The 23,243-nt window shown below is 34.8% G+C and overlaps 2 protein-coding genes and 1 long non-coding RNA gene across 6 annotated transcripts; 1 reads left to right on the plus strand and 2 right to left on the minus strand.

The window, feature by feature from the left end:
* Window positions 1–365: 365 nt before the first annotated feature.
* Window positions 366–10,962, minus strand: LOC112567770 (retinoblastoma-binding protein 5 homolog). 2 transcript variants are annotated; one of them, XM_025244583.1, is made up of 17 exons: window positions 10,752–10,962; window positions 10,532–10,557; window positions 9,819–9,991; window positions 9,195–9,335; window positions 8,709–8,793; window positions 8,351–8,422; window positions 7,504–7,613; window positions 7,020–7,139; window positions 6,675–6,828; window positions 6,304–6,375; window positions 5,963–6,080; window positions 5,356–5,422; window positions 4,744–4,843; window positions 2,933–2,971; window positions 1,508–1,640; window positions 1,110–1,268; window positions 366–792 (listed from the first exon to the last, which is right to left on the minus strand). In XM_025244583.1, the coding sequence occupies exons 1-17, from the start codon at window positions 10,933–10,935 to the stop codon at window positions 767–769; spliced, it is 1,779 nt and encodes a 592-aa protein (XP_025100368.1). In that variant the 5' UTR covers window positions 10,936–10,962; the 3' UTR covers window positions 366–766. The 2 variants fall into 2 exon arrangements, with proteins under 2 accessions (XP_025100368.1, XP_025100369.1); XM_025244584.1 differs by lacking the exon at window positions 2,933–2,971.
* Window positions 10,963–11,202: 240 nt separating this feature from the next.
* LOC112567775 lies at window positions 11,203–13,140 on the plus strand. Its single transcript, XR_003099881.1, has 4 exons — window positions 11,203–11,341; window positions 11,920–11,984; window positions 12,249–12,360; window positions 12,603–13,140. It is a non-coding gene; the product is annotated as an uncharacterized LOC112567775 (long non-coding RNA).
* A 46-nt stretch (window positions 13,141–13,186) lies between these two features.
* On the minus strand, window positions 13,187–23,157 carry LOC112567772. Of its 3 annotated transcripts, none has more exons than XM_025244586.1 (6): window positions 22,989–23,157; window positions 21,836–22,009; window positions 21,282–21,513; window positions 20,676–20,825; window positions 19,646–19,745; window positions 13,187–15,497 (listed from the first exon to the last, which is right to left on the minus strand). In XM_025244586.1, the coding sequence occupies exons 1-6, from the start codon at window positions 23,022–23,024 to the stop codon at window positions 15,365–15,367; spliced, it is 825 nt and encodes a 274-aa protein (XP_025100371.1). In that variant the 5' UTR covers window positions 23,025–23,157; the 3' UTR covers window positions 13,187–15,364. The 3 variants fall into 3 exon arrangements, with proteins under 3 accessions (XP_025100371.1, XP_025100370.1, XP_025100372.1); XM_025244585.1 differs by having other exon boundaries at window positions 13,187–17,332; window positions 22,989–23,154; XM_025244587.1 differs by lacking the exon at window positions 13,187–15,497 and adding an exon at window positions 17,519–19,544 and having other exon boundaries at window positions 19,596–19,745; window positions 22,989–23,155.
* Window positions 23,158–23,243: the final 86 nt, after the last annotated feature.

Raw genomic sequence — 23,243 nt, forward strand, 5'->3', positions numbered from 1 at the left:
CAGCACCCCCATCCCGTAAAACAAATCCTTGCTACTAAAACATCGACAACAGTAAACTGTCGTCGATGGCCTATGCACCAGGAGGTGCGAAGGGCAATAATAATAATAATATAGTGTACAGACTGTGCAAGCACAGCAAATTAACATTTTCAGCTTACCAAAGCTACTGTAACAGCTCCACCTAAGAAAATCAAGTTCAGTCTTCAAGATGACATCTTTCCTGTCGGTCAAATATTGCAGTCAAATATAATGAATATTACTGTTCATTTTGAAGCAGTGTCACTTCTGCCCCAGATGCACTAACATCCAGCATATAACATGTGCATGAGTATCCGTCATCAACAAAAATAATGAACTAAGTCTGATATCTGCATTAAAAAATTTTATTTCACCACCATCATTCATCTCTGAAATCATAGTTTGTGTAGACAACACAATATTCTGATTGGCAAAACGTTTATTAATCAACTACACTGCGCTTTTGGGTTTTAGTTATGACTGAATCGTCACCACACAACTGTGATATCCCCGACTCCCTCTAACAACAAGCAAAAAGTGCCATTCTGGAGAAATAGAAAATCCATTCTGTGGCAGACAAAATGATCCTTAACTGCAGACCTCTAATTGCTATATGAATACTTGTCCCGCAAACACTGCTGCCATCCTTGAGGAGGACATGACATTTCCAACTCTTCCTGAAAGGGACACAGCTTGAGGGATGCCTGTGGAGTTCACTTTTTGATTTTTCAGCTGTCTGCATTCTTCCTCACAAGGGAATACTGTCACCAGAATCTGCAATGCATTCATTCTAGATGTGCTAATATTAGAATAAATGCAAGGCTTTGCTATCACCAGAGATAGCAACAGAATTATAATTTCATAAAAAAAAAACCCTAAATGAATAAAGATTAAGTTTCAAATGTTGAGCAAGTATCAGGCATGAAAAATTTAAATATTTCTGCATTTCAGTTTCATATACAATAGCAAAACTATTTTGTACAACAGGACAAAGATTACAATACCATGATGGAATGGCAAAAAGGTGACTAATAATTATAAATTCCATCAAACTGAAGCCTGTAAATAAAAAAATTTCTACCAACACTTACTCGTATTTTCCCTGTACGAAATTTCTGGGTCAGACACTTTTGCTCGCTCCCTGCGCTTTTCTAGTCGAGAGGAACGAGACTTCTGTGGTCGAGATTTACGTGGCTGGCTTTTATTTTCTTGACTCTTTTTGGCGTTGGCGCTGAGAAGTGGATGAATTTCTGATAAATAGACACGAAGTTTAATTTGTTTAATATAATCGCCAAATTCACCTCCTTAAATGATATAACGATAAAATGACAGCACAGACTGTACAGGTTCTAGCTTTCTAGCTAGCCGTTTTATCTCATTGATGCAAGTGTGCAAGCAGTGCACATGGATGTGCGCATAGATACATGCAGGGAAATGCAGACAGACCTACATAAAGAAGTTAAACTTTGTGTCAAGCACATTTTCTCACCATCCTTTGGAGCATCTGGAAGATGTACATCAAAGGCTTTCATTTTCTTCTTTTTGCTGCTTGCTAACTGGTCTGTGTTGCTGTGGCTGCGTTTCTTTTCTGCTGCTGCAGGTGTCATGCCATCATCTTGCAGCTAAAGGAAAGTATTAAACAGTTAATAGACATAAAAAGACTATTAACTGAGTATAAACAAGCTGCAGGTACTAATACATACTATGTTTGCTGTTTCAAGTGTGCAAAATCTCAATAAAATCTAAGCTTTTACATGTTAATGCATGCAAGCAGTCTCAGAGTTAACTAACACTTTCTATCTCTCTCTCCCCCAAACTCGCATACACATTTTTGAAAAGATACACAAAATAAAAACTTTAAAAAAAAATCTTAAAATTTTTTAGCTATAGCTCTCAGGCAAATTAGTCCTCACTGAATATATATATATCAATATCCCTCAACCACAGGCACTTCACAAATCTTTCTAACATTCAACACTAAATGCAGAGAAAACTACGGCAGCGCATCCTACTAAAGTGAGATTTCTAGTATATTTAATGTAAACCATTGATAATAAAACACATGATAGTTATAATCAGATTCTATTCTCCCAGAAGACTTTTAATTATTTACCTATGGATGATGACAAGCACTAAAGATTATTAAAACATACCCATGTGCAGCAATGTGTGTTAGACACTTAAAACATGTTATTCATAATCTATAAATACCAACTGCAAATGCAAAAATATGAGTGCTCTTAGTGAGATATGCTCAGACTAGACAATACATGAAAACATACATGCATGCACCTGCACATGACAAATGCACCCACACACATGCATGAGTTGTGAGTACATTTAGGAAAAAAGAGAAGAGTGGTGGATGGGGTGAGGTGAGTGTGAGGGGGAAACAAATTCAGTGCATATATTTGATCATCATGGAGCTGTGAATCAAATCTTTTGCTTGAAATGTTATTTTGTTCATATGAAGAATTTACAATGCTGTGGATTCTGTGATTTATAACTTTTAAAGCCTTTGCTTTATAAATGTTAAGTCTAAGTGTTACAAAGAAAAAAGGTAAGCTGAAATGGAGTATATATATACATACACACACTATCTTTACTTCAAAACCTTTCTTTCTGCCATGAATCATTATTGTTATATAAGGCTAAGAAAACTACAAAAATATTTATTTACTGACAAAATTTTATGAAGTCTTCTTATAGTAATAAACAAAACACACACACAAAGGCAAATTTGCAGGCATTCACACACAAATATCAACATAATTAGCGCAGCATTCAATGTAATCTTCTGGATGTGAGCATCAAATACAAATGTGTGGGAACATGTGGGTGAAATGGATTACAACTTAAAAAAAGGTGATGATGTGCACTGCAGAATGAGTCAATGGTAGCACATCCTGCTAACCTTCTGGCCCCCTGCCGTGGCATGCAGGCCCACCCGCACCTGACCAAATGAAGAGGCACCATGGAAAAGAAGGCAGTAAATACCACAGAAACAGCAACTGAACATACTGAAAGTCATGAATAATCTAACAAAATTAAAACTACATCATTCAAAAACAAACAAAAAGGAGATAATATAGAATATGAAGGGTCATACATGCACATATGTAACTTGTGTGTTCTGCTAGCAAAATTTCTATTTTCGTTTGCCTTTTTAAGAAATTCTGTGTGTTTTGTATGTAGGTATAATATACATATGTGTCTATGAATGTGTATGCTTATGCTGTGTATATGGAAACATTACTGCTGGAAATGGATATGTGTGCAAGTTGACATATGTATTACAAATGCAGTTTGCAAATGTGCATGCTTTTTAATACAGATTTAATACAATGCAAGTGGTGTTTGAAACCAGTCTAAAATATGCAGAACACACAAACTACAAAAATAAGACAGTAAGTACACAATAATTAATTTCTAACACTGTTAAATACATAAATAAAGCTCGGTAAAAGATACATGAAGTAGTATTGACAGATCTTTTTCTAGTCCTTCAATAAGAGGTTTTTTCCCTTGTTCATGAGCATTATCCAAAGGATTTGTTTCTTAAAGATAAATTGACAGACATTCTAAAAGTTGTACCATTTGTCAAAGAATGAAGCAAACGATTACATAGAAGAAATAACTGTTTGAGTATGATTGGAGACTTTGCTTATAACACTTTAACGATCATCCATTTTGTGTCACTGTGAAATCTCTGTTGACTACATAGATCAAAATAACAGCAGCTGCAGCACTGGCTGTCTGTAAGAGAACACTGTTCTAAAATAAGAATTCTGATAATGGCCAAACTCATGAGATTTTTTTATCAGGAATTTTTTTCCCCATTTGCTGCTTCTGTCCATATCCTGTTTAGAATTATGTGAAAGCTTGCCCATGTTAAACCGTTTGCTTAGAATGACTTCAAAAACTAAGTACTGAACAACAAACATTCCATCTCGCACACCCAGAGCCTCCAACGCATTGCCAAAGCCGAACGCTGTTCTACTGAAGCTAGGACCAGACATAAAATATCCAACCCAGAAGAGCATGAGATATCCAAAACTGTGAACTGGTCAGCATTCGGGAGAGATAATGATAAGTTCAGCCAGTATGCATCATAAACTGAGTAACTCTTTTGCAGTTTAAGGTGTCATGCACATCAACCAAGTATTTATGGGTTTTAGATTATGCATGTTTGAGTAAAACTATAAAGATTGACTGATAAACTGATAAAATCACCCAGATCCTACTAGTTCCACCTAGTTGATTTTATTTGGTCTAAAATGTCACCCTTTACAAGTGTGAAATCAGTGTAATTGGTTTAGCAAACATTACAATAATTGGCTATCATCTTCCCATTTTTAAAATTTTTGCAACATCTGATTACAAATAACCCAATAACCAGTCACACAGACATTAGTTACAAAAACTAGACTTGTGGGATTTTAAAGCAGACTGTCTAAACTTTGCTTCTGCATCAAACTGTTACATTCTACCAGTTATGGCACTGTAGCAAATATTGAAATGCACATCGTAAGGGGTTATGATAGAAAAGGCAGCGATTTTGCTAATAAGAATGATGTAGTTAATGAACTAATGGAATACAATGACGCTAATGACAAACAAGGCAGCTATCAGAATGAAGCATACAATGAAAGGATTGTGTCTATCACATTACTGACAGAATAGCATATGCTACCATCGAATAATTTTTGAGAAAATGAAACTCACAGCACCGTCCCCGGTTCCCTGCCACACTTCTTCTGGTTCATCTACCTCTGGTGAGACAGGGAGGTACATTAACGCATCCAGATCTTCATCCTCTTCATCACTGCATAAGTAACAGAAAACTACAGAATGAAAATGTCAGATAAAAATGAAAATACTCCCTCAAGCTCTAATTAATATTTCCAATACTTTAAAGACAATAAACCCATGCACAAATATACCATTTACCTGCCAGAAAACAAATCTGTGCAGCTGTCTGAAATGGTACTGAAAACAAAAGTGCCAATGACTCTGACATTTACTAATGTATATAAAAACATGAAATTTATGTTACACATATATTAGAGTGCTGAATAATTTGGGCAAGAGGTACTGTTTAATGAGGACTTATTTCAGCAAGAAATGATGATACTTTTTAGGCAATGTGAACATTATCAGTGTTGGTGTGTTCAGAAATCATGGGTTTAGAAAGGAAAAAAAACACAATAATTTTGGCTAGGGGGTGCAAATATTACAGTCCCGTCAAATAAGCTTTTCTCCTTCTTCAGTTTTATCTATTGTTAAAAGTTAGGAATACACAGATTGGTGGTTTGTTAAAGAGGCTGTGATAATTACCTGCTGACAAAGGCTTGTATAGGTTCCACTGTTGTTACATCAACTTCTGTGTCTTCTTGATCAGGACCTGCAGATGCAAAAGGTCACAGAAACATTGTATGACAAAAGGAAATTTTATCTCAAACCTTGATAAGGTTTATGGTTAAAATTCAGAACATTAGAAAATCTTCTTCTGGTTGCACAACAGAAATCTCTGTTTATGAAGAAAGAGTGTGTTTTCTGGCTTAAAATTTTTTTTTTCAACTTATCAGCTGTCTACATTTCCTTTTAGGGAAGCCTACAAATGAAAGATTTTTTAAGACTGAAATTCTTTATTTTAATCTATTAAATAGAATAAGTAAACTCTACACAATTGGCCATTCATTCATTCCATTGTGAACAGTATCCCTATATCATATTATCAAACATGATGCGCACTAAATGAGCACATTTTATAAATGGAAAATTAATATTCTCATTATGACAATATAATTGTTTCATATGTGATTATCAGAACTACTAGTGTTACCCAATTTTTTAAACCCAAATTGGAGGCCAAGAAGCTGGCATTTTACAAAAGCATTGTAGGAAGACAACAATCAGAAAAGTTACTTCTGATCCTACCCACCTTTTGTGTCCACCTTTTCTTTGTCTTCATCTTCAAGGTCAAATTCAGATTCTCTCTCATCATACTCCACATTTTCATCTAATTCTTTGAAATCTGGAGCAAATGCACTCCAGTTTTCCTGAATAAAAAGAAAATCATCTTCTACATTCTTGACTGATAAACAGTTTATCTGATCATTCCAGGGATTTTCTCTTTTTGACCCTTTGTGAGACACCAAATTTTTTATGTTCTGATTACTGATTTTAAAAGGTTTTTTCATTGTTTAGAACATTACATTGTACAGAGTTAAGAGTGGTTTAAGAGAAAAAAAAAACAAAAACAAAGTCAAAACTGTTCCATACCACTTGATTCTGTGCCCAGATGGAGACTAGGCCACTGGAAATGGATGCAATGATTGGACGGACAGGATGCCACTATGTGTGGAAACAATAAAAGTGCAATTTGCTCTCTGATATTACATTTGGCAAGAAAATGAGAACAAAATTATGCCAAAAAAAGTATATGCACACTACAGTTATTTGTGTCAAGTATATTATTTTAGAAAAGCAGACAAAACAGAATCACAAAATTAGATTTGAAACAAATGAAAAATGTTATTATTCAAATGATCTGAAAGTGAGCTCTAAATGATTCTATTGCTGCCTTTCTATCACTGCAGCTTTCATGATGCTTGATAGGTTTAGACAAATTTCAGGTGCAATTATAACTTTACCACGACATCAAGAAGTAGTTCTCCTTTGGTTCCATGCAAGATTTTAACTAAGTTCCCCACAGACTTTTCCCAAATGTAGAGTGAGTGCTGCCGTGCAGAACCAGCCACTATGTATTCTCCATCACCAGAAAAACAACATTTCTTCCACAATGTTCTGCAAACCATTCAGAATTTATATTCACCATTTCTTAGTTTTTCAAGGTAAAGTATGATGAAAAACATGTTAATAAATGAACTTTTAGACCACACCTTTAGCACAAATCTCTTTTGAATGAGTTAAAAAATGTTTTTAACACAATCCTCTTCTACAGAATATGACATCTGCAATGTAATGGGGTGCTCTACTTGTTCACAAGGTCTTGAAGTTTCTGTATTGGCTCTGGCTCTCCATCCTTTCCACATGTCAGGACCTCACGGCTCTCATAAACACGAATGATTCTGTCTGCTGAGTTAACCAAGAAACACCTGCAAAAATGTTTGACAGTTTCCAATTTTCTGCTTTTTACATCAAACTGTATACTGACTTATTTTCTGCACAACTATATGTATCTGGCTTTTTTCTCATATGAATATATAAACCATACAATACACTCATGTGTGAACTGTATGTAGTTTATTTTCAATGTTAACTAATACATTTTTCCAAACGCTTCATGTAGTTTTTGCATGTGTGTCTATGTGTGGGCATGTGTGCATGCGCGCATGTGGCTATACATCTACTTGAATATTTCCTTGTTATAAAAAATTTTGAATTTCCTTTGCTGGCCTTTAAATCAGTTTAAAAACTAAAGAGAATACTTTTATTAATTTTCTGATGTCTTCAACTTACTCTCCACGACGTGCAAATTCAATTGATTTTATGGCAGTGGTGTTTAATGTGCCTGTTGTCACCCGGAATGATGCAACAAGTTCCAAATTCTCTGTCTTGAACACTAAGATCTTTCACACACACACCAGTAAATTGCAAGATATTAGCTAATAACATTAAAATATCCATAATAAAAATATTGTGAAGAACTCAAATCAAGACTCAAATCAAGAAAAGATTCTTTTTATCAGATCCCATTTTAAATGAGATTCTACAAAGTAAAGAAATAAAAGTTTCTGTTCAAAGAAAAAGAAATCACAAAAGTACTAATGATGATGATATTGATACTGATTATTAATTAACACATTAAAAAAATCAAAGCAAATAAAAGGCCTGGAGAAATGTTTTTATATTTTCTATTCTCCTATTATTCTATCTATTCTCTAAAAGTGGGTGGGTGGGTGCAAGTGAAATCACTGCGTGAAGTCAACCAATACTAGTGAAATATTTTTATAGATCTTTACACATAGACTTTGTGATTTTCTAAAGATAACTTGTGTTTGGTTAAAAAAAATTAGGAGAAATTTTCCAAAATAAAAACGTTTTAGAAGAATGTCCATGCTACAACATTCCATGGTTGTTGCGTTATTCCCTATTGAATTTTATTGTGTGTCATCTATTTTTAGTTTTCTCCATGGCAACCAATGGTTAGCTTAACATAAAAGTGTTTTAACATTTTAAAGCATACCCTTTTAATGCATTTGTAGGAGAACAAGCATATTTATGAAAAAAAAGAAGGAAAAATGTAAACTGCATTGCACTAGTGTTCTTCCCCTTCCAACATGTATTTTAGAATAAACATTCTTACCCGTCCTTTTGCATTTCCTGTGTAAATATACTTTCCTCGTCGGTCAAATGTAGCTATGATATTGAGATCATTCTGCAAAAAAGAATGCCACTGCAAACTGTCACATCATCTTTATTTCTGAGTCAAGCAGCAAATATATGATACTTGTACTTTTGTAAAACTGCACAACACAAAATTCAATATAAAAGCTAAGATTGGTCCCTGCATATTTTAAAACTTTTAAAGCAGCATAGAAAACAATAAAATCTTCCTTGGTATATATATATTTACAGAAATTATAGGTCTGAAGTTTTATGTACATTTTGTCAATAGCATAATAAAGTACTTTAAAGAGGTGAGGAAATAATGAACTACTCACATCATCTAGAGGAATCACTTGATGGGAACCAGATGTGTTCATGAGGACAGCTGCATGTTTGAGAGGGCACACCAGGAACTGGTTGCTGTGAGCAGATATTGTAATTTGATGGCTTAGTAATTATAGGCATCACCACTAGGAATGGGTAAAAAATGCCTTAGTTTTGCATAGTGCAGTAGCAACCACAAGACTAGAGCAGAAATCATTGAGAAATCATTTTATGAGTAAAATAAGCTTCTAAGACAAACAACAGATTTGTAAATCTGCTGTTTTCAAATTTAGACTAAAATTTTAAAGAATATATACATTAGTAGCCGTAAAAGGTTTAAGATTTATGAAGGGCAAATTATATTAAGAACATAAGGTCTCATGCTCTTATAAACAAACAAATCACAGTAGACTAGGACACACAGCTATGTTGATAACAAAGCATCAAAATTTTTAATATGGCTGCAAATGAGCTTGACAAAAAAAGCAGCAATTTACCTGCTCCGTGGATGGAACTGCACTTTTAAAACTGGGGATGGAAATCTGTAGGTTCGGTCGTTTTCTCCTGACAATACATCCCACACTGATACCGTATTGTCGGTTGCTGCACTTAACAATTTGTGGCCATTTCGATTCCAGCTAAACCAAGAGGCCAGTATTAAAAAGAATTAAAATCAAGATAATCTCAAGTTAAAAAAATGTAAAAGACAAGTGATGAATGATAACACAAAGTACGTTACTGTAAAATGATGTTTTAGTGATGGACAGCTGGGCTGCACACTTCTCTCTTAGCTCTCTTTATTCCTATCCATGTCCCAAATCAAACAAGTAGATAGTGTAAAGCACATCTATCCAGAAATCCCAAATCAAACAAGTAGATAGTGTGAAGCCATCAGTATGCCTATCTCTGATGAACTAATAGCAAATCTACAAATAAAAATTGTAGTGTTAAATATACATTTCTTTTTACCACCAGAAAGGAAGTTAGCTTGAAGAAACTTTACAGCTAGAATTTGATTAAATGGACAAGATTATTATCTTGGTTACCCTACCACTGGTACATGATGATCACAATACTGGAGTGAGCAGCCACTAGACATGCAAGACTGTGACTATACAAACCTCAGTGAACAAACTGGATGTACATGGGCATTGATAATCTTTGCAATACCACGTGTCAAGAAATCCCATACAACTACACGTCCATCATTGCAACCTACTGCAAGCAAAGTCCCTTGGCGATTAAAGGCACAGGTTACAGCTATGCTAACACAGTCAAGTGCACCATCAAAATCCTGCACAAAAAGATGTCTTACATTAATTTTCTAACATAGAAGACAATGGTACAACTTACAGGAGATCCCAGAGTGCCATAACACTTTTGACAAATTGGAAAACATGAATTAGGCTTAAGGTTGCGATTAAAGGTTGGGTTATAAGTTTTTTTTGTTTGTTTGTCTTTTAAAAAAGAAGCTTCAGGGTGTATTTCACGGCGTCCATAACAATCTCTATGAATGCGTTCTGGGACCTCCGATAGCAAGGCTTCCGATACAATTAGTTACGTAGTTTTGGAATCATTTAAACATGATGATGAAGACAACAATGAAAACATAATGAGTATGACATTTTCAATAATGACGACAACGTGATTACGATGCCATCGATGATTATGACACCTGCTGTTCTTCCTTTCTCTCTCACTTCACATAAAATTTGAAAATCTACTTTCTTCTATTCCCTATGATGATAATTATTCCTTTCAAGATTAAGCACAAATTTCTGTCTTTTATTAAGGTTTTTTGAAAAAAACAATTATGCGAAAATAGGAATCTTACCTCTGGGTAGTTCTGCCCAAACGATTCTGCAATCAAACATTTAAAAATTAAAGATTATTACAATGAATAAAGCCGCTTAGTTTATGACTGGCACTACTGGTGATCAGTGCGGCTATTGTGGGAACATTTGAACAAGAAATGCAAAGTTAGGCGTACATAAGCACATAATTCAATGCATCGTTTGATAAGTAGTAAGGACAGTTTTCAAAAAGACACAAACCTAGCAGTTCGAGATTCATTCTGATGTTTTCAGCTTTCAGCTTGGCGCCGGAAGTCAATAGGAATTGACGGAGTAAGGCTCCCCTGGAGGAAACAAAAATACGTCGGCTGCTACGCTCGACATGTTGATCACCATTCGCAGTGTGTTTTGCAGAATTCACGTTCAGCGAGCAATGTCTCCACATACTGATATAACATAGAGAGGACTTGCTTATTCCTGGCTTCCGCAAGATGTGACCGATCCAGCCCCACTTCAGCTTCTTGATGTCTTGGCTGGTGGCAGGTTTTTGTTTCGTTCTCTCATACTTTTGTATTGGAGATCTTCTCAGGCCATCAGATGTTGAGGATTTGGAGAAGACATCTGTTGACGAATGTCTGAATCTTGTTGGTGATGGTGTTTGTCACACGCCATGTCTCAGATCCATATAGAAGAATTGACTTCGCGTTTGCGTTGAAGATGCAGATCTTAATTGTGTTTAGAGATAAAGCCTCAGATATAGGTCGCAGGGCGTGGAATGCAAGCCTGGCTTTATTTATTAGGCTTCTTACATCTTCATCTGTACCTCCATCTTTGCTGACTATACTGCCAAGGTAGGTGAAATGGTCAGACTGTGTAATACATTCCCCATGTAGTTGAAGTGGGACTTAATTCTTGCTTCTTGTTGACCCACATTACCTCCGTCTTCTTGATGCTGAAAGCCTAGTGAGTTTTGTCTGTGTGTGATGTGTTGATCAACTGTGTGAGTAGCAATTATCTTGAATTTTTTTTTGAAGTCTTTTATTCGTCATTAGTAATGTTGTTTATCCTTCTGTCGCTCATGCATTGCCTGTTCTTCTGCTCCTCCTATGTTGCCCATGTCTTCTTCTTAAACACTGAGCATGCTCCTTATAAGCGTATGTGCTATGTAAATTTTGAATTTATTATTATATTATGATTGATAATGTATATATACTGAGTAGAGTGCTTTTGTACATTTTATTTACTTATGAAAACTGATTTGTCTTTGAAAAGTGTTGAAAGTACACCCGATAGAGAAAGATGTTGCTTAGTATAGGAAAAGAACATTTTCTAAGAAGGTTGAATAGAGTGTTATGGTATTTTATGTATACACATGTTCTAAGAAATGAACTGCTCAACTACTGCATGTTTTCTTAATTTTGTTTTTCAGTGTTGCCCAAGGTGGTGTTAAGCTGACCTCAGAGTGAAGCAAGATACTGAAGACAGCAGCACAAGGTATGGGACTCAATCTGAAGATAAACCTGAAGTGTCCATTCTAGGAGGTAAAATAGATTTGTTATAATATTGCAGCAGCATGAAGTTTTACTTTTAGAAGAAATCTCAAATTATAAAAGTTGACTACGAGGATAGACACGAGAATAGTGCACGTGCAATGACACCTCTGCTACCATAATGTTCTGTCTTATTCCAAAATGGAGTTGTAAAATTGTAAAATGCAAAGCTGAATAAAAAAAATTTTCATGTGTTTCTTCCATTCAGGTGCTGATTTTATTTGACCCTTCTTCTTCCAGACATAATGTCTCCACATAGTACTCTACTGTGTGATTGCACAGAGCGGTCACTTTAATCGTGCCCAGACCTTGTACGACTGGTAGGTGCAATATAAATAGTTAAAATTATTTTCAGAGTAGATCATTACAAAGTGTAGGTAATAACAGGTTAAGCTAATGTTGCAAAATGTGTGTACATAACAACTTTTTGATCATATTTTAAAGTTTAAATTAAACTGTCAAGATTGCATTAAAAAAGACTACAATTTGTCTAGATTGCAACAGGTCACTTATGGTTTAAAATTGGGTCAGGTCCATAATAGGTATTATGTTTTTGTCTCAGGTTTGTGGGCTTACGACAGAGACCACTGACTTTCGGACGAATGAATTTTCAGGTATGCAAATAAACCTTGTTGGTTTCAAGATGGATTTTATATGAAATACGAAATTATTGTAAAGTGTCATTACAATGATTGAGAATTACAAAATGAAGACAATCATGAACATTTCTTTAACTTTTTTTGTTTGTGACTTAAAAAACTTGGAACCTATGAAAACATTTTGCAATGACAGAGATGAAGGCCAGAGATTCCTCTACATCACATGGCAGTTGTCATCAGCTGTTTAGGCATATACAGATGACAATATTCACACTCAGAACTGGACACAACAGATTAAATCACCAGCTGCACAAAAAAACCTTCGTCTTGTCATTTCTGTGCAGAAGCAGATCAGACATCCTGGAAAAGTCTTTTGTCCTTAAATTAAAGGAAGCGTGGCAGTTACTGCAGCACTAACTGTACGGTGTTGTGGAGACTTTGCTAGAAACCTTTATTCAATCAAGACCTTCAACTGACATAACATGCAAAAGAAAAAAAAAACCTGCCCACAGACCACATTCCCCAGGACTTATAAAGAAACATAGAGAACAGTTAAATCATGTTTATTTTCAAAGTTGTTGAAATGGCAGTCCCAACTGTTTGAACTTATTGTCTGAATATGTTGGAATTGATGGTTACAGGCACTAATTCTAATAATGTCCATTTACAATCAACACTTATTAGGAAATACCTGAGTGATCGCAATTTGTCAAAAAAGGAGAAAAAAAGTATGACCATGCCTTTTGTCCATGCACAAAAATTTGTATCCCAAATCATGCACACATCATGCTGGATAACCAAACTTTTGAGAATGGTTGTGGGAGATGAGAATACATACTGCTGCTATATTTTCAAATTATTCTCAAAACTGTCTTACTACCATGAGCACAATGGGGGAAAAATGCCTTGAGCAACATGCAAGCCAAAATGCTTGACATCTCACACCTTTTAAAATCAAATTCATTTTTTCAAAACTTCTGCCAACACTTTTAAAATACAGGTTAACTTGCATGAACTGTATCTTTTAAGCCAGATAAGTGTAAGTTGCAAGAGATTAACCATAAGTCTGAAGACTGCTAAGAAGACCTGTCAGGTGTGATGTCATATGACAGATAATCACTAAGCACTCAAAGTGCATCTTGCATTCAGCCTTTATCTGAGTTTCTTGCCAGGCAGGGCAACATCTCAAATCTTGCCATGGGAATCATTTTGAGCCATCTGAGCTAACCAACATGAGATGACCCGGACAAGAAATTGAGCTCATGATAATTACAAAATTTAACATATGCTAATTTAAATACATTTATATAGTCTAGTCATATGCTTCAAACAAAGACATGATTGTGCTGCTCAAGGTAGTACTTTGTTCTACCAACAGGGTCATGCAGCAGACTGAAACCACAGGAAAATAGATATAAATAAATAATATAAACAAAGCCCACAAGGCTATTCATCATATAAAAACATGAGTATGAGAGGATTTGTGCAACAAAACTGGATGATGTAAAAAAATATACTAAATTACACATACAGATGGGGATTGAAATTGTCTGGATACTTGAAAACATCCAAGGTAAATCCTGATGTTATCTTAGAAGTCGCATATCTGCAGTATGAACTTCTTCACTAGGAAGTTTGGGTGATGATGGAATGTGCTTAACACTGACAGAGATACAGAGATCCAAATGGCAGTGAATGATAACTAGGAATATATTATTTCACTTAAACTCTATTCACAAGCTGCTGTTAAAAAAACCTGGAAGAGCAGTACAGAAATATATGAACACCTACACCTAATGATTAGAAAAATTGCTTGCATTTTAAAATGAAATAATAAGGCTTAAGTTTCATGCTTGACAGAATCCCTGGAATGTGGTAAGTAAAGGCATATACTAATATTTAATAAGGTGAAACGAATGCACTATATAATTTGTTTATCAATATTAAACCAAGAATTATTCCAGTCTAAAATATTTACTTAATACACATTTAGTTTGTATGCAGTTTGTACATATGCATCTTAAGATAAAAAGCTTACATGCAACACTAATGAAAGGAAACTAAAATGTAGAATGGTAAAACTAAAATTGCTTGGCATAGATATTCTGAACATTTGTAAAAAAATTATTTTGCATTGAGTCTGCACAGCTCATAATAATATGACTATAATTATAGTGGATTTTAAAGGGTGTTTGGCACAGTGCAAGATGCTGTTTCAGATCTGGGCAAATAACTCTCTTTTGTTCTCACCTACAAATATCTCCATGCACAGAAAAGGTCAAAATCAATGTATCAAGATATGACTAAATACATTCCCAGCTGTTTCATTGGCTGAGGCCGCCTCATTGTAAACACATCCATGCACTACTGAGTTTCTGTTGAGGACTTCTTTCTATTGATTTTTGTTGATCTTGAGAACAGAAGAAGAATATTCACCCAGATTTGAAAAATAATACCTTGCACCATGTTTAATCATTACTGGAAAAATTGTTGCATCTCACTAGTTCTTTAAAACATGCAAAAGCAACTCCAGATTTTTCAATGAAACAGTGGGAGGGGGCACACAAAGTGATACAAAAACATTTACTCACAGAAAAACTGCATCTAATTTTCTTGGCAACAAGCAGATTTTGGCACAGTACAATGCTACTATTTAAGATTAATGTCAAACTTAAGCCTCCGGAGTCAAATTTTTCCAGGTGTTGGAAAAATTTCAGACCATTTTTTATCTGTGAGGTTTCTTGGCATGATTTAAGAGGTTTTTCCTTTCAAGCAGCAGTGTGCAGAAACGCAGCCGTAACATGTAGATTTCATGCCATCCCTGCTGAAGAGCCTGGCTTTTGAGGTCAAAGCAAACTCTGCGAAAAATCCCCAACAAATCAATAAACAGCTAAGACATACATTCTGAATGGTTTTTCCTATCTCATCAACTTGCCCCTTAACCATCTTACAAACATTCCCTATAAAACTCTTTACACTATAGTTTAAAGAAATTACATTTTACGGGGTTTTTTATAGTGACATCTACATCACTTTGAACATTATTACTGATCATGCAAGTATTTTTACAATACTGAAGTTAATTAGCATTTAAGTGAGAAAAGTGGTCATTTTCAAAGATCTAAGAAAAGAAAAACTTCAAACAATCGATTCTCAAGAAGTGGTTTTTGACTTTTAACACCAAAGCATGAAAATCTAGGGATCTGTATTCTCTGAAGTGCCCATTTGATTTTATTTGCAGTTTTATTCTTATTTATATGTTAAATGTCTAGGCTAAAAACAGTCCATTTAATAAAAGTTTACTCCAAATACTAGTAAAATAAAAATCCTTATTTCTACACTGACTGATTAAACCAACAAAGTTTGACTCTTCAAAGATAAAATGTGTTTGTGTTTTGTTCAGAACTTAATCAAACTTGCGCAGTCAATCTTCTAACCATCTTTACATGATATCTGAAAACTTTGAACAAAAATTGAAATGAACTCTCAAAATTTAAAGAATCCCTTTTTTTAAGCAAGAGGAAATAGAATATTCCTCATTAAAAGAATCAGTAAGCCATTCATATGACGGTGAATGAGATACAAGGTTATAAAACAATGCTGGCTAACTGCAATGCCTTTTCTCTTTTTCCTCATATTTTCTCTCTGATAGTTCTTTGAAAAAAACTTGTTTGAAAGGTAAAATAATTTCCACTGTAAACTAGAAGTGGAAGACATGGTAATCTATGAAAGAAACCAATGAAGTGTTCCTCTTGGATCAGTGTAAAACAATATAACTAGAATGCATGAGAAATATGCGAAAGACTGAAACAAAACATCACAGTGAAAGTTAAGGGTAAAAATTCCAAAACTTAATGGCCACAGGACAATGAACTCTGTTTATCTCAGAGTTTAATGCTTCCTTTCTGAAGTCTTTTATTTTCCAATATATTAGGTACTCTTTATTCCTTAGTAAGCAGAAGTTTTTTAGCCACCCATTTGAGTAATCCAAAAACCGGTGACCTTCTGCTCTTGAGTTATAAGGCCTCCCAATCCCTTCTATTAAACTGAAATGATAAGTTGCACTACCAGAATGCATCGTATTTGTTTCATGTTTTATTTTTCACTCTTATAAATATGATGACAGAATAATGGTGAATGCTGAAGTAATGGGTGAAATAAGTTCCTGGCAGGATACGTAGGAATCTACATCAACTACACTGCAAACAGGCAAAAAAAAAAAATCACCACCAATTTCTCTTAAAACAAAAGTATCAGAAACCCGCCCACACCTCTAGCACCGTTTTTTTCTGTCCTGTAATTGCAATTACAAGGCACTTTCAAGTTTTCAAAAAATCACTTTTTGCTGGTGTCATTCTTCAAGATCATGTTGAATATGAGCAAGAAAACTGTCCGTTTTCCTTTCTGCACACCACCTCCGGCCACAAATTTCAGACCACAAAACAGCCATTGTCAGATCTGTGTTAAATTACAAAAGTACGATATGTGCAAAGGCAACTTGATGCTCTGCCACACCACATGTATGTAAGAGGAGACAGTGAATCATTGCAGCCTGCTTTGTGATCTGAGTTCAGCCAAAGCATCATTTAGGTGAATGATTTCGCGGCAAAGATCAATGCGCTTGTTCCGCCAAAAGTAGATCTCATACCACATCAAGATCATGGTCCTGTCTTTCTGATTTTCAAATGATGGCCTGTGACATATAGAAAATTACCACATTAGCCATTGTAAATGCTGGGATATAGAACTAAGCAGATGCTTAAAAATGGGGGAAAAAAAGACACTCACATCTCCCTCCAAAAATCTTTAAAGGTAGAAAAAAAAAGTACTGACAATGCAGACACTAAAGTTCGAAACAAAAAAAAAATAAGGTAAGTACAACACACCATCATATTATGTTCACTTGTCCTATATATAGTTCATACTTGTAACTGTAATGAAAAATACTGAAATATGGCACCGGTCTTTGGTTTAAGCTCTTTCATCTGTATTGTTCTTCTTTTGACAACAGGCTTCTTCAAGTCCCATTAAATAAGGCAAAGACAGAGGTTTTCTACCAAGCCTCCATCAACTTGGAACAAATTACTCAGCGAACATCATCCAAGCTCTCTGACCTCCTTTAAATTCAATCTTAAGATTTACTTTTTTAAAATCAGTAATTTCATCTAATCATATCTGGACATTGTGCTTTTGTACTGTGTGCACATGGGTGTACATGAAACTGACACGGAGCAGAGTGATAGTTAACAAAGAATTAGGTCTGCATTGCTGGTTTTTTTCTATAAGTAAAGCACTTTGAGCATATCTTTCTTTTTTTTTTTTTTAAAAAGTCATAAGATATTCATTATTATTAATTTATCTACATTTAATGGAAATTGAAATGAACTTTAGTTTTGGTTTAAAAGAAAGTTGAAAGAAACTAAAAAAAAAAAAAAGCACATTTTTAGATAAACAAAACTGTGCTAAAAAAAATGCTAACAAAGTACAGTAAGTCAATATGTGACTGGCATCAATCTCAGTGTGGAAAATGTAGATAATTTTAGTGAATCACAGCACATCAAACAAAAAAAAGACAAGACCTTTAACCAATAAGAAAATAATATTTTTAAAAAATCCACCCTGCAGATACACTGCACAAAAAAGATTCCACTGCTTTTTGATATATAGTGATGCTACACTTATAATATGGATATTGTAGAAACCTTCAAACTATTGAAAGGCTGAAAAGTCAGCTTTAATTGTGATTTAAAAATTTGCTAACTTACTGAAAGACAACAACAGCCTAAAAACAGAAAAATCCATGAGAAACCAAGACTACATACACCAACTACTAAATACATCATTGCTTAACATCACCAGAAGTGTTTTCCACAGAGCTCACTAGTTTAATCATAATCACAATTTAAATTATGATTTCTATAGTGATTTTCCCACCATTATGGCAAGTTAGAAAAACAAACACAAAAAATACAACAAAATAACTGCTAAAGGCACTAACACTAAATTTTTATTTACATGCTTTGAATCGTCAACACTTTTTGCTGAGAAACAAGGGATAATTTTTTAACCCATGTGTCTGCCACCAAATATGATTTTATGATTTTGTTTCCAAACTGTCATACAAAAAACGCTAACCAACCTAATACATAAACAGCTATGAACAGCAGAAACATGTCATCCCAGTTAAGGAATATTCTTTTTCCAACTATCAAACATTTCTAAAATGATGATTTACTTTTTGTTCTCTTTCACTAATTAAAATTTGTTATTTATATTTATTATATTTTATAGTGTGATATTAAAAGTAAATAATTCGAAAAATATTTGATAAGTGTCTGGCAAAAAGAAAGACAATATACACAAAATTTAAAAATAACAAACCCTATCAAGTACCAACAACCTATAAATGTGCTGCAATTATTTCATATTAAGACAAGTTTAATGTTGCACTGATTCGGACTTCTCAGAAATACAAGACACAAAAAAGACCACACGGACACACAAGCACACAACAAAAACTACTTTTCTCCATCTCTCCTTTCTTAATTTTTATAAAATATTCCAAACTGACATCTTCAAGGAAAGAAATGGAAAAAAAAAAACCCAACCAAACAAAAATTTCCTCACAATAACAATTCCTATATGTGGTCAAATAAGAATTACACAGAAAAGTAGTCCTTACATGTCCTGGCAACATATTTTCAATTAAATTACATATTTCCAGAAATATGACCACCATAAACATCCTCGTGGTCATATTACTATTAAAACTTTCCATACACATACTACAATAAGCTTGCAGTTTAGAGACAGATGGTATCAAGAAGAATTAGCCAGACTATTCCTACTGTGGGTGTGTGTGTGCAAGGCCTATAAACCTTAAGTCTTGGCACCTGCTGTTAAATTTTGCCAAGAGAATCACGGATCAAAAAGACCAGGTCCAGTGTATTAATGATCTCCATGATCCTTTTAAAAATGATAGAGCAAATTATAAAGAGCCACTCACTTGTATCCAACTTCTTGTTGTGTGCTGGGCAATGAAGAGTCGAGGGTAGACTTCATAAAGTCAGGGGCCTCTTTGGCACGATTGAAATGCATTGTTTTCACTGGAAAATAAACACAGGAAAGTTTTTATACTCCGCACTTTTTTTTCTGAGCTGATATCTATAAAGATAAAAAAAAAAATCCACATGACAGAAGTGATCAATCTGTCTTCAGGTTCCTGTTATCTTGATTGAGAATGGCCTCCCTTTGCCTAACAGGCTTGAGGAGGCCAGCTCTGCATTTTAGGTTTCTTCTTGGATTTGTGTTTATAGTGCCTATTGTACCAATCTGCACTTTATTCTGATGTCATTGGCATTGTGTTTGACTGTTTACTTGCATGTCACTTTTATTTATTCCTCTGCTAATGTCAACTTTCTCATCACCGTTAATCCTCTCTGGCGAATGCTACCATAGTTTCTTCATTTTTTTAACTCATCCCTGGGATAGACTTTACATCAGTGCCAAACAGTCATGTGTTTCAATATCGTACTGCAATTTATGCTTTGTAATCATCTGGATATTCTCCTTATGCACTGATCCATGTGTTTGATTACTGATTTGTTCTGCTCCAGTAAAATGACAGTACAGTGTTCCCTCGTTTATTGACATCTTGATCTATGAATGTCACCTGGCAGAAGAACAACTCCCACGAACTTTATAGAGCCTAGGAATTTTAGGAGCCTAGGAATGTCTGTCTTGTATTTTTGTTTTTGTAATGTGCAGAGAGCTTGGCTTTGACTGGTACATTCCGCTATAAAAGCTCACACCATTATTATTATCTTGTAACAATGTTAATAAAAGCCAGGATACCTGGCTTGGCCTGAATTGCTTTTTGCTGCAGTGATTTAATTGTCAACATTCAATCTACCATTTCATTTAAATAGTGAAAAGTGTCTCCTTAAGTTATCACTCATTCTGCAGATTTACACTAATATCGGTGTGATAAAGATCACAATATTTACTGTACATTCTACAGATAACACCATACATACCCAGGTAAATAAGGAGAAATACAAGAGCAACCAGCACCTCCACAGAGATTATAATCTGCAGGTATCGTGTCTTGTTAAGAAAATGGCATGTGCCATTTTTATCACAAACTTCATCCAACAGCTTTGTCACCACCAGCAAGACTGCGTTTGCTAGAGAGTAAAAAAAAAAAAATAAATAAAAAAAAAATCCCAAAATACAAAAATATGTGCTTACATATTTATAAGACACCAAAAATATTTACACATAAATACTAAAACCACCAAGAACAAGGATTATAGTCTCAGACAAGCCCTTTCTTGCCCCTTATTCAAATATAAATGTAATCAAAATTTGCTTTCTTCTAAGACTTTAAACAGATAATTTTTACAGTCGTATTTATCATTACATGTTGCTACACAAGAGAATAGTGATGATGCTGCGTGTTTACCAAATAATGTCCAGAAAAGTTACACTAGTGTCTTAGCTTTGAAAGAAACCTGCATTAACTGGGCTTTTCTGGTTCCCTTTCTGTAGCTCTTTCCCTTGACAAACCTCTAATACTCCTGGCTCACTTGGGGATAGACCTTTCATAACACCCCAAACTAAATTTGCCAAACAAGAAATACCTGCTGAATTTATATGTAATGAAATATGTCGAAGGTTCCTTGTTTCAAGATGAAAGTTAAAATAGCCCCTCAGCAGTGAATTCTGATGTTCAACATAGAGAAAGTAGTGAATTGCTACGAGCAGGAACCATGTTGCACCATGTATGTACAATATCAGGGATGTTTCCTGGTCTCCACATTGTTTATATTGACACAGCACTGGCAAGACATTGGCAGCAACTCCCAGGCAGATCTGAAAATTAAAAAAATGTGAGACAGCAAAGTCAGCATGGATCTCATATAAATGATTCTCATTGTCAATACTGTCCTCATTTAGAACAGAAACAGCAGTCTTTTTAGCAACATTAAGAGCAAAGTCAAATCGAACGTAAACAAGCAAAAGAAGCAATGCTTCTTTAAATTAAAATTAATTTGAAAAACAAATTTCACTATTGTAGCAGCATTAAAATATAATTAGAAAGTTGTTTAACTAAATGAATCACATCCACGCCCATGAAGTTCATCATGCAAAGTAAATACAAAGTTTTGATTTTGCTTTTGATGGTGACACTCACATACAAAACCTTTGCAAGGATGATAGCTATTGGTGTTTTTATTCCATGAAATGTCTTGACTTCCTCAGCCATCCACTGATTGACCACACAGTCCTGTGGAAGGACAGGCATGGAGCCCAGTAGAGGGTCATCATCTGGTTGAATAGTTGTGCTATCATCGGAGAAAAATGTCCCCTGGGTACAAAAAAAGAGTCATTCTCCTCAATGAGATTTTTTAAAGACAATAACAAATGTATGATGACAGAAATTATGGTTCTGCATTTTAATCAGATTCTGCAGCTTTTTTCGAAGTACAATGTAGGGAATATGGTTTTATAATATATAACATGACACTACAACATCTCATGTTTGATCAAGATAAGTGTCATCTGTAAAAGATTTAGATCAATCAAATTCTTTATAAGCTTGGCAGTCATCCAAACAGTCTTTGCATTATATTATAAACCCCTAATTCCATAGTAAGCTGACAATCAGCTACTTATGCATGCCCCTGATGCATTAGGAATACATTTTCATCAACAAAATCTCCTGACACTCTTACCCTAGGGCTTGTAGCTGTTTGTAATAAACTACAGGCATTAATTGGCATCTTAAAGTTCAAAGTATACTGCTGAAACTCATTTGTATTCGCATGACAGAAATCAATGGCTGGGTGAGAAATTAAATAAATACATACATGGACTGTCTTCTAAAAAGGCTTTAGGAAAACAGTAAAACATTTTGCTATTAAATAGAAAAGCCCGATCTCTGCTAGGCTTCAGGAGACAAAGCTTGCTAGGTAAATATTAACAAAGCGGTGAGATATTAACAAGCGTACATATGCGTTTCCTTGCAACATTACTTCAAATGGCCTATAATGGTCTCGCAAACCAGCTGTATTGGGACAGCGAGATAATCATTTTAACTGCCAAGCATCACAATCAAACTTCACATTAATGTGTTATTAAGGGTGGCTATTGTTGACTGACTTAACTTCCAACCTTCATTCATACATTAACGTCAAATCACTCTAATGTTTAACGTTTCAAACAAAAACATTAAGGAAGTGTATCAAACCTGAAAGACTGAAAAAGCTTCAGCCTCAAACATGGGATATGGAGTCTACCTAGTCATCTGAGGAGCAATAAAAACATAAAGACTTCATTAATCTTACCCCTGAATGTCTTGAGTTGTTAGCAAGACTGACCATACTGGCAGAGAATAAGAAATATCTCACACACACACGAATGTGTGTGTTCCTGATCCGTATTCGCTTCCTTCGTTTCCCGAATCACGAGATTGGTGACAGATGTTTTCATCACTGAAGACGTCGACAAGGGAGACAAGTCACCTATCCCTTTAATTTTTACAATAATAAAATGCTCCTCTTTGATTTCAACAACAAACATATAGGAAGCAGAAAGCTGCA

The sequence above is a fragment of the Pomacea canaliculata genome, linkage group LG7, assembly GCF_003073045.1.
Source record: "Pomacea canaliculata isolate SZHN2017 linkage group LG7, ASM307304v1, whole genome shotgun sequence".
In the NCBI taxonomy this organism is placed as follows: Eukaryota; Metazoa; Mollusca; class Gastropoda; order Architaenioglossa; family Ampullariidae; genus Pomacea; species Pomacea canaliculata.

Coding starts and splice junctions, on each gene's coding strand:
- LOC112567770 (XM_025244583.1), bottom strand. CDS start 10,935: ATGTGGAGACATTGCTCGCTGAACGTGAATTCTGCAAAACACACTGCG. Junction 9,992..10,531: donor TTGGGCAGAACTACCCAGAG/GTAAGATTCCTA, acceptor CTTTTTGTGCAG/GATTTTGATGGTGCACTTGA. Junction 793..1,109: donor TTCGTACAGGGAAAATACGA/GTAAGTGTTGGT, acceptor AATGCATTGCAG/ATTCTGGTGACAGTATTCCC.
- LOC112567772 (XM_025244585.1), bottom strand. CDS start 23,024: ATGGTCAGTCTTGCTAACAACTCAAGACATTCAGGG. Junction 20,826..21,281: donor ATTACATATAAATTCAGCAG/GTATTTCTTGTT, acceptor TTTACTCTCTAG/CAAACGCAGTCTTGCTGGTG. Junction 19,746..20,675: donor ATTTCTCCTTATTTACCTGG/GTATGTATGGTG, acceptor TTTATTTTCCAG/TGAAAACAATGCATTTCAAT.